The 11,309-nt window shown below is 40.5% G+C and overlaps 2 protein-coding genes across 4 annotated transcripts in view; both read left to right on the top strand.

Moving 5' to 3' along the window:
- The first annotated feature begins 754 nt into the window (after positions 1-754).
- On the top strand, positions 755-1,645 carry LOC148404082 (trypsin inhibitor ClTI-1-like). Its single transcript, XM_088369517.1, has 4 exons — positions 755-912; positions 1,022-1,089; positions 1,357-1,466; positions 1,550-1,645. The coding sequence occupies exons 1-4, from the start codon at positions 870-872 to the stop codon at positions 1,596-1,598; spliced, it is 270 nt and encodes an 89-aa protein (XP_088225643.1). The 5' UTR covers positions 755-869; the 3' UTR covers positions 1,599-1,645.
- Positions 1,646-3,382: 1,737 nt separating this feature from the next.
- The window catches only part of LOC148404081 (storkhead-box protein 2-like), a 31,093-nt gene continuing 23,166 nt past the window's right edge, over positions 3,383-11,309 (top strand). For 2 of the 3 annotated variants that reach the window (XR_015858635.1, XM_088376429.1), the window contains exon 1: positions 3,383-4,431. Coding sequence is in view for 2 of the 3 variants with exons in the window: in XM_088376429.1 (XP_088232555.1) it covers positions 4,092-4,431 (340 nt within the window). In the remaining variant the exon portion in view is untranslated. Of the gene's footprint in view, positions 4,432-8,094; positions 9,340-11,309 lie in introns of those variants that run through there. The other variant, XM_088376442.1, reaches the window with a different exon arrangement.

The following is an 11,309-nucleotide window of genomic DNA, read 5'->3' as shown; positions in this document are numbered from 1 at the left end:
TCAAATTTAAACCAAAACTTTCAAACAAGATTCAGTTTACAAATAAAACGACGACGTAGACTTGTAATGTACAATAACCACTCTAATGGCGCCACCTTCTGGCACTTTTTATTTACTCTACAATCCCCAACTGTTCTCGATAGAAAAGCGCTACTAAAATACATGAGAAACTGGACAGAGCAGTCTGGGCAATTTCTGTAGGCCCCTTTTAAGTGTACTAACTGGGATGTGTTTGTTGACCCATGTGGGAAAAGATTTAGATGTAACAAGTTCTTAATGGGTGAAAAGGGGTGAAAATAACATGTATCTAGGTTATTAGTAATTAGTTATTAGTCTGTACCTAGGTTATTAGTAATTAGGCTATCAAATGCAATATCTATTGCAAATCATTGATACCATAAAAATGTAAATTTAATTGAATTAAAGTTAACCATATTTAGAATAACAAAAAATATGGAAATAGTTCATTGATTCTAGCATCATATCAGTCTCCCATGCCGTGTGAGCATGTACATGGTTACGAATAGCACGCAACAAACTAGTTTGCTTCTGAAACGTCAAATTTAGTTGTATAATTTCAGTGTGAGATTATATGCATCAGTTTTATTTAACGTGCAACGTAATACTGTAGATGTATGAAATTTGGCAATGTCTTACAGCGGTGTTGTCTTTTTCTCACATGTCTCAGCTGGTTCACTAAAAAAATATTGACGAACAGTGTTTTCGTTTTAGTTAAATATTTGCAAAAGGTTGTGTGCCTCCTCGCCTTGGAAATACAACCAATCAGGGACAGCTCCAAACTATATATGTGTTATGGGTGGGAAATCTGAAAGCTGTTATCCATCAGACACTGCAACGACATAGAAGAAATGAAGTTTGTTGTGCTGCTCTGTTTTATCCTGCTACTTTCTGGTAAGATCATTTATGGCTGTGAACATACTGACTTTTTTCCCCAAGTATCCCTCCCCCTGTAGTAGAATTTTGTACTGTATAGAAAGTACCGTGTTGTGTGTCTCTGTAGTCCAAACCCTGCAAGTGGTGGCTCTGTCTACAGAAAATAATCCACGTGTTCAAGGTGGACTCACGGAGGTGAGGGAAAGGCGTTTTTCTTTCCAATAAGATATTCTACACACCACACCATTGTCGACACTTGCACAATCTAACAAAGTCCACGGCAAAAAGTGTATTTAAAAAAGCGCGGCCTTTACTAAAACACACTACGCACATTAGGCTATGACCAAAGCTGACAATACCTGGTTTTATTATTTTAGATCTTCATTTGAGAGGTATGTTAGCGATACACTATTCTAAGATTTGCCTGCGAGAGTAAGCAAATCTTACTACATCTGTGTCGAGCCTGCCTGTAATAGGTATGAAGGAGGGGCTTGCACTAAGGAGATGGATCCAATTTGTGGCAGTGATGGGCATACCTACTCCAATGAGTGTGTTCTCTGCCAGGAAAATAGGCATGTATTGGTCTTGCTCATGTACGCATGCACACACACACACACAGATACCATGTGCTGAAATGATATTTTGCCACCAACAGGATAAAGATGAAGAATGTGAAGGTGGCCAGCAAGGGATGGTGCAACTGAATGCGGTGCACATTGGTGTGCTTATTCAATAAAACTATGAGCATTAACCCAGAACTCGGTCCATTTAAACATTCTGGGGTGTTATGCACCCCCACCACCAAACACAGTGGTTGACAGTCGCATCCTAGATTAGATCATAATCCATAATTTTACAAATTATGCAGAATGGATTTAGAAGAATGCGTAAATGCAAAATACGGAAATTGCAATTGGGGCTACGGCTGCTATATAGAAAGATGGTGTGACCACCATTACCTCAACCCGTTTGAGTACCTCAGTTGTATTCTAATAAAGGAAGCTTTAAGTATACAGTAATCCCTCGCTACATCGCGGTCAATTTATCGCGGAATTTTTTCCAAATTAAAAAACAATCAAAAATTCAAAGTAAAACTTCTGCACACGCACGCACACACACACACACACACACACACACATACATGCACACGTATCATATTTATATTTTATTTGGATTTTCTGTATGTCATTTATACTATGTATTAATATAGTATTTACATGTTAGAAACTATTATTTAATGTTCTAATGATAACATATGCACTTATATGGTTTAATATACACTTATTGATACACAAAAACATTTATGCATGTTAAAAATGAGAGGGTGACACAACTTTGCGGACTTTCACATATCGCGGGTGGTCTTGGAACCAATTATCCACGATAAACGAGGGATTACTGTATTGAGTCATTACCTCTGAATTTTGGATCTCAAAGCAGGCAAAATCAACTGGGCAAAGCAATTCAAGGTTGTATGAGAACATCACATGACTTCCTTCTTGTTAACCTTGGGTTTATTTGTCAAACCTATGAAAGCCTATGAAAAATAATGCATTCAGTTCAGAACAAAAAAGTAAAATGGAATCAAGAGTGTAATGTTTTAGCCTCAAAATACTTCACCCTAAGGATGACACAAAACTGCAGAACAGTGAAATCAGGAACTCATTTTGTGCATATTTTCCCTTAAAATCAATTAAGTATAAACTACAAAGTATGTAAGTATATGCTTGCCCTGGCTATCATTCCAAATTTACCAAAAATTATAGGTCCACTCATGTTAGGGTACAACCAAACAGTGCAAGCACAACTAAGTTATGCCTGCCATCTACTTGTGGGTAGTGATATTACAACTTAAAACAGGGCTTGTCAACCGGTGGTCCGCTGCCCCTAGTGGTCCATGGCGGGATTGCAGGTCTGCAAAACTGGAAATGGAAAATAATTGTAACATTTTTTAAAAACAAAATAGATGTATTATTTAGACTTTATTAACTTTGCAGCTAATGTTGTGAATATTTACCCATCCCAATTGTGTCAAATGTAGATAAGATTCCCAAAATAGACACACAGATGCAACTAAATAACCTGTATAGGTGTATCCTCCTTCGGTGCAAAACAAAATAATATTCCGCCAAAGCAATCGTCCCCGAGTTGCCACTTGGTTATAATGGTGGTCCTTTGGACAAAAACTATTAAACCCCTGACATAAAACATATATATTCTGTTTAGGTGCATAATACAGTGGAACCCTGCTATTTTTGAGGGATAGAGTGTCCACTGCCTTGCAAAGAGCAAAAATCTCTATGATTGACGGCCCTTGTAAATGCATTGGGGAACATTTTGTTTTATTGTGAACATGACACGTGGGCCTCCTCTTGCCCATCCCTGATATTAGGCAAGACGTCATCAACTAATATTCTGATTACCGGTGTGGAGAGGCAAAAAAAAAAAAAAGCTTTTATGGGTTGTTGGTGGTCAGAACGAAAAATATTTCACTCCACTTTACAGTAATTACTTTACAGTCTTAATTTGAAAATGTATCCGGGATAAGATGCTATTTCTGGTCAACATCCTCTTGACGCAACCTCCGTACCTGGATGAGGCGGATCCGTACCTCAGCAGTGTCCTCGCCCACCCACGGCTCGTACCAGGCACCTTACGGAGCTCAGACCTTCACTCGGAGGTTTGCCACCTTCATCGTAAATTGTGACTAAAAAGCAGCCGGCGTCCCACCGCACTTGATGCTGCCAGAACGAGAAAAGGGGGGGAGTCGCCGCATCTGTTGCCTGGGCGAATATATTAAATGCTAGCATTCAGCTAGCTGCATTCAACGGTAACGACGTGGGTTTTATTTGAAAAATCAGTTAAATCACGAATGACATCTCGTGGTTCTGGTGGATTGCGCTCCACGTGACTATTTGGTAAATAATGGACTCACTAAAGGGTGTGCGAAAACCTGTCTAAAGGCGAGGGCGGACCTGAATGAGTTGGAATGGATTTGGCGTGAGGCTGCAAGGAGGTAACGGCAGCTAGGCTGCTAGCTTGATGGCAATTGACTTGTGCGAAGGATATCATGCGGCTACTGTACAGCATCGCTACTGCTAGCTAACATGGACTTGATGTTGCCCATCGAGCTCGATGCAGTTGGAGAAAGATAAATAACGATGATAACGCTGAAATCGGCAACCAGCTAGGCGAGCATGGAGTCCTTTCTGCAGATCGCTCCCCACTCTCTGGCCATCGTGCTGTCCAGGGTCGGTGCTGGGGAGGCGGTGGGGGCGGCCGGAGTGTCAGAGAGCGACGAGCTGCCGAGACACCACACCGGCTATGAGATATTTGCCGATTTCAAAGCGGAAAACACTCAGCATCACGTATGGAACCAACGGATTACCGAGGCGGTGTCCGAGACTTTCTTCCTGGGATGGATAGACGAGCATGTGCTGCTTATTCAGGGGAAGGAGGACCACCTGGAGGTACTGAGGGAGGGATGGATGCGGAGGTCCCTCAACCCACCGAGGGGATTCACCATCAAATATCTGGGTAAGCCTTCCACGTTTTATCTTTCGTGCCAATGAAACAGCTCATCCTAAAAATGTATATAGTTTTACAAGACTTTGTCAATGGGCAACTGGCATTTCAGGTCACAAGTGGCATTTGAGCATCTCTGCATATTTTGTCAGCCAAAATAATGGTGCCTTTAATATTTATTTGTGTGTGTTTTTTTTAGCAATCACTGAAATCAAAATTGAGGCAGCAAGGTAGAACAGTAGTTAGCACGTCCGCCTCACAGTGCAGAGGTTCTGGGTTCTGGCTCTGGCCTTCCTGTGTGGAGTTTGCATGTTGGTTGCGTGGGTTACCGCTGGGTACTCCCATTTCCTCCCACATTCCCAAAACATGCATGATAGGTCGAATGGTTGTATAACATGGCTAATAAAAATTCTTGAATCTTCTTAAATCTTGAATCTGAATGTGAGCCCTGCGATTGGCTGGCAACGGGTTCAGGGTGTCCCCCACCTACTGCCCGATGACTGCTGGGATAGGCTCCAGCACGCTCGCAACCCCCGTGGGGACAAGTGGTACAGAAAATGGATGGGTAGATGAAATCGAATTTACCCCGCGTGAGAACTGTCATGAGGTGTTTTTTCCACTCAAGAACCGTTACGGCTGTATGTAACGTGTCAGATGTGTAGTATTTCAGCTGCTTCCACATATTCTGGTATCTTCAAATAAATTTGGATGAGGGCTCATCAACGATCACTTTGGAATAGCTACTGTGGTCCAATGTTTAGTTTTGCGCTATTCTTGAGTGTTTTAGCCACATCATTGATTAAAACTGTGTTGTGTGGAATTTACTAATACCAAGATAAATTGTTATAGTCTGTCATTTTTTTCACCCTTAGAAAACTTGTCTTCTCCCCTACCTTCCGAACAGAATTAGAAGGCTTGCTTGAACAAAACTGCACACTGCTATTATCAGTAGAACTGGAATGTGAGACACCAACAAGATCAGATTACAACGCTACACAGTTACCATACACCTCACTCATGACAATAAAGCTCCATGAGCATGTATTTGAGCAGATGTCTGGTCATTTGGTACCAGGCCGCACAGAAAAAAAAAAAAAAAAAAAAATTATCAACGATTAATTCAGGTCAAAACGCTCGTCCCAATCATGTTTCCCCAGTCGAGCCCACAAAGCTACGGAGCTGATACTTAATGGTAAGTTTTATTGTTATGCGTTTTTTATTATAAATGCATTATTTATTTATGTAAAGGCCGGTCCGTGAAAATATTGTCTGACATGTAACCGGTCCGTGGCGCAAAAAAAGGTTGATAACCACTGTATTCGAGATTTGCACCACCCTGTGGCAGAGTGCATAAATTAAATCTCTAAGTGGCATACACAGGTTCACACCCATACAATTTATGTGGGTTACAGGTCAGGGCGTCAATATAGGCTTATGAAACCTAAAATCGTTTAATCAATTTATTTTTATCCCAGTCCTATTATCAACTGTTAAATGACAATGAAAGACATGTCTCCAGCGGTGGAGAGACCGTGATCAAACACATCGCCGCTTACCCATCCGCCTTGGATTTTTTATTTTTATATTTAAGAGGGAAAAATATATACCAGCTTTGCCGAACCCCTGAAGCCGACTCACCGAACCCCTAGGGTTCGATTGAACCCAGGTTAAGAACCACTGGTGTAGACCCTGAATGTAAGATAACCCCCACTTTTTCAGTCTTATTTCAATGCAAAAAACATCGTCTTATATTCGGGCTAATACGGTATCTCCATTACAGTATGTCGTTTCCATCAAAGTGAGATGTGAATTCATTTAGGATGTTGACAGAGAAATGCTAGTTTTATCACTATGCTCTGTTGTTAGTGATTGGCATGCTGGCGTTACTTTTCTGGCAAGGTGGCTGTGTAAACAAATATCACACCCGGAGCTCTATTGTATGTCCTAATATTTTGATGGGTGAGCTTTTTTCACATGACAGTTTTACTGCCTTCTGCGGGTTGCAAACGCACAACTATGCTTAAACATGCAGTTCAGTATTGTTCACACAGGGCCATGTAATACCTTTGCAAATTAATCGGCAAACACTTGAAGTATACTACTCCATGATGTTGTTTTTCCCAAGGGAAACATGTTTGCAGCTGCATTGTACGCTGTGATGGGCACTTTAAAAATGTTGCCATTCTGTCCTCCATCCTTCGTCCCTAACCTGAGCACCCTTTCATCATTATTCATAATATAGTTGTCTCTGTCCTCATCTGCGCTGTCCTTGAAAAGGGCTTCCGGCCCAAATCCAAAAACAAAGTCCACATTTATGTCTATGCCATTTAAGAGGGTCCTAATGCTGTTTTCTTGGCACAAACGATAGTATTTAATTATCATTAGTGGCGGAGGTACGTACTCAACGTGTTTGGTGCAGTCTTCTGATTGGTTTACCGCCCCGATCTACGTAAAACGTAATGTCCTCTGATTGGTTCATCGGGGCTACATATTACGCCTGTATATTATGTCTCTGTGTGGCAGAAGCCACACAAAACAACTTTACAGATTTGCACAAACGGTAGTATTTATTTATCAATGGTGGCGACGGTACATTCTCTGCGTGTTACGTGGTTTTTTTTTTTTGCCCCGATCTACGTAAAACATAATGTCCTCTGATTGGTTCATCGGGTCTTCATATTACAGCTGTATAATATGGAAGCCACACAAAACAACTTTACAGATTTTGGAATTTGGTCCACACAAAAGGCGCACCTTAATAAAAGGCGCACGTTCGTTTTTTGAGAAAATTAAGTGCGTCTTATGGTGCGGAAAATACGGTAATAAAAAATGTATGCAGAAAATTACCCAACCAGTACATTTCAATGGGCATCGATTATATGTGGATTTTTGCTATTCGCGGGTTGACCTGGTCCCTATTCACCGTGAATGTGGATCTGGGGTCAGTAGGGGTCAACTGTAAATAATATAAATGGTTAAAAACCTAACTTTTTGTCACGTGTGTTTGTGTTACCAGTAGTTTTGTGTCACATTTAAAGTCTACCCTGGGTAAAGGGAGCAACATTGTAACGTTTGATGAATATGTAATATGTTGGGAACGGATGTGACGTCCAGAACCGCTGTCGGTTGACCCCGATCAAAAGGTTGGGGACACCTGGTGTAAAGTCTTACTGCTGACCTACTGCTCTAAGAGAAATAGTATGATGCTTTTATATACTGCTATAATGTGTAGTTTTCTCGAGATGATCAACATAGCACTAGAATGCCTGAGTCCCCTTCCTCAAATCAGATATCTGGCATAGTCCAAAGATTGTCTTTTGAAAAACATGATGCTACAGGGCTCCAGAGCAGTGGTCTCCATTTTTTTTCTGCCATGGACTGGTTCATACAAGTGCATGTTTTTACAGACTGCCAAGTTATCTAAGCTAAGTAAAAAAAAAAGACCTGTTGTTGTTGCTAAAATGTATAGTAATTGTTTCGCTGTCATGCAGCCAGTTGAGTGATTGGCAGTACAATGTTGGTATTGATGCAAAGTTCATGTGCCAGTGTGTCAACAGACCCAAAAAAATGCCTATTGCTCGTGTTGCTGTGTGGGTTGCAGCATTTGGTCAACATGCAGCCAGCTAAAAAGTCTCATTTTGATTGGCTGGTTAATGGAATTTTTAGTTCTACACACTAAGGCTTTATAAAAATGAATTCAGCTTTCTCGTGTGTACGTTTTCTATGAATGGACGGCGGCCTCCAGTTTTTGTAACAGGAGTGAAATAAGTGGGTGGGCTTACAAGAATCCAGCCCTCCCTCTCTTTGCACCCTTTCTGTCCCTCCTCTCCGCCCTCCTTTCCCACAACACCGAACACAGGCAGAGAGAACAGACGAGACGAGAGAGCTGGAGAGCAAAGTGACGTGATCGAGGAGAAGACAAAGAAAAGTGGAGGCAGTTTTTGCTCTATTCAGGACATAGAACATATTGTTGATTTATTTTAATGTTTCTTCTTTTTTTTTTATCGACAAGACCTCCATCATCCCTTGGTTAAGCTTTTGTTGGGTCACAAATGACAACAGCTTCTACCCAAAAGCAGCATTTGTCAACGGACTGCTGGAGCAATGTGAATGGGTAGTCATTGAAGAGAGGAGCATAGCTGTTTTTCCCATGGATGTTTTGTTGTCCGCTCTCCTCCCTCCATTTGCTTTCTTTTGTATCAGCGCACCCTCCCTCTTTCCCTTTTTCCTTCGCTTGGCTGCACAGGCTTTTTTTGTGATACATCGGCTCCTTCCCAGAGACCTCCTTTGACCTGTACCAACATTGTTGTCCCTTAGACTTGGTCCTGCTGCTTGAGAATTGGTCATCCAATTTCTCTGCACTGCTACATTTATTTTTATGCATTTGTGCCAGTTAACATACAGTATTTGCGGTCCAATGACTTGCTGTGCTATCATACATTTTTTCGTGATTTTGTGATTATTTTTGGTCATGTCACCAGCGACATGGCCATGAATGTATTTTTCCCCTCCACAAAATGGTGGTTGTTTGATTTTCAGTAATTGACTTGAAATATTGGTTCTACAGAATGGAATTCACGTGATAAGTTGCAAGCAAGAACCCTCGAGTCTTTTACCTGCAGGCTCCAGCATCCATCTTGCTTGTTTTCAACTCAGCCTTGTAGATAAAATTATCGCCTGTTTTTTTTTGTCCGCCACCCAATGTGGTGAGGATGAAGAAGACACACAGCAGCGCTTTGAGGCGGGCATGGCCCAGCTCTGAACTGTCAGAGCGGCTACTGTCACCACCAGCCTGTGCAGAGCCTCACAGGAGCCGACGCTCTCACAGTGAAAAGGACTACAGAATCCACAAACACAGGAAGAAGAGCCACTATCCTCCACAGTATGTGTGTCAGAGTCCACCTGCTTACTTTCATCCAGGTACTGTGCACACTTCTCCGGGGAGATTGTTTTTGAGTTGATAGAGATTCTTAAGATTCTTGGACTCTCTTTACTTGGAATTAATTTTTAAATTTGCTTTTGCAAAATGAGTGCTGTTTTTGTCAATCAAGTTTAATCTCTAAAAAAAAGGGAACTTTGGGAGTAATGACTACTGCTGCATTGTTAGCTGATGATCGTTGCCATGGATACAATCCAGCATTTTTGACATGCTATCATGAGTCTGATTGGTTCCATTTAGTGTAATGTAGTACAGTAATCCCTCGTTTATCGCGGACAATTGGTTCCAAGACTACCCGCGATATGTGAAAATCCGCAAAGTAGTGTCACCCTCATTTTTAACATAGTACATACATTTTTTCTGTATCAGTAAGTGTATATTATAAGTGCATATGTTATCATTAGAACGTTAAAGAATAGTTTCAAACATGTAAATACTATATTAATATGTAGTATAAATGACATACAGAAAATAATGTATAAATAATATAAATGATGATATGATACTTGTCTGTGTGCGTGTGTGTGTGTGTGTGTGTGTGTGTGTGTGGGTGGGTAGTGTGGCTATTTATGTGGGTTAGAGGTTGAAGAAATGTTGTCCCAATTACGTATTTTCTATAGAAAAATACATTGTGATCTATTTAGAGGTGCAATGATTAATTGATTTATCCACAAAAAATCAATCAAGTAATTGATAATGATTTCTGATAATAGATTAATTATTTAGTTAGCTTTTTTTATTTAAAATTGTACGCGCCTTTTAAATTTTGGATTGTCAACAGCTAATATTGTCAAATCTCTGTCATCTTCCGTGAAAGCAGACTGATTCGATTTGTGTTAAACTACAAAAAAAGCACTTGCCTTAACTTTGAAAAACAATTATGAATACATTAAGAACCAAAACAGTAACAGAATACTAACAGTGTTCACAGTGTTTGTGCAGAAAACATGAATTAATGCCCCGTTTTTGAATAAATGGATCAGAATTAAAACATGATTTTATCTGATTCATCAATAAATTGACAGATTTATCGATTATTCAAATACTCATTAGCTGCAGCCCTAGATCTATTTCAAGATTAGGGTATTTTGTTGTTTATTTTTACAGCGCCATGAAGCAACAATGCTTAGGCTTTTTACTACGTGTTTAAATTTACTGTAAGAAATGCATTTGATAGAATTGTGTTCTTCATCAGTGACACCATCACCAAACTTCAGGCATGCACGCACAGTACTCAACATGTGTCCCTTAATCCACGATGAAAAAGGGCCCTTTTTTTTCTTAGAGCAAGTCAAGTCCAACGTTTTCTCTACAATATATTCTATGTGCCACCAGTAGTTTAAACACGTCATTCTGACTGATAATGCGTTTGTGGAATATGAATTAGGCAGCAAAATCCACCTGTTTTTAATCTATCAAGGGTCAGCCATTTTGCCACTCTTACAATGCCCAAGGGCTCGTGTAGGCTTTGTCCGAATGTCACTCATTCACTATATAGTACCGCGCTATATGTGGCACGTGAAAGTAGTTCTCTCATTCTGTTTGGCGCTTCGGACATCCAGCTCACTACTTTTCTTCTTGTTGCATATCAGGTGACCACCGTAACTGTAATTACAAAGCCTTGAATAAAGCTCTCCGACTATTTATTATAAATAAAGAAATGTATATTTAAACTGTATTCATTTCATTTGTTGTACATCTTTTCAATTAACTAAAATGAATCGATTATGGGCGGCACAGTGGGGCATTAGTTCGCCTTACAGCTCAGAGGTGCAGGGTTCAAATCCAGCTCTGGGTTTCCCGTGTGGAGTTTGCATGTTGCATGATAATGTAATTTTGTGTCGACAACAAGTGGCAAAATACCAACACCCTGAGGTGGCTAAAAACTGGTGTTGTTTGCTGCCTAATTCATATCGCAGAGACACATTAATCAAACGCGGTCATTCGACTT

This window comes from Syngnathus floridae, chromosome 1, assembly GCF_059516105.1.
Source record: "Syngnathus floridae isolate MCC-2025c chromosome 1, RoL_Sflo_1.0, whole genome shotgun sequence".
Taxonomy (NCBI): domain Eukaryota; kingdom Metazoa; phylum Chordata; class Actinopteri; order Syngnathiformes; family Syngnathidae; genus Syngnathus; species Syngnathus floridae.
Note: the sequence above shows the minus strand (reverse complement) of the source record. Positions and strands in the feature narration are given on the sequence as shown.

What these genes read in the sequence shown, in the direction of transcription:
- LOC148404082 (XM_088369517.1), top strand. Translation starts at nt 870, where the DNA reads ATGAAGTTTGTTGTGCTGCTCTGTTTTATCCTGCTACTTTCTG. An exon ending in TTCAAGGTGGACTCACGGAG is followed by an intron (nt 1,090 to 1,356) that starts GTGAGGGAAAGG and finishes ATCTGTGTCGAG; the next exon opens with CCTGCCTGTAATAGGTATGA. An exon ending in GTTCTCTGCCAGGAAAATAG is followed by an intron (nt 1,467 to 1,549) that starts GCATGTATTGGT and finishes TGCCACCAACAG; the next exon opens with GATAAAGATGAAGAATGTGA.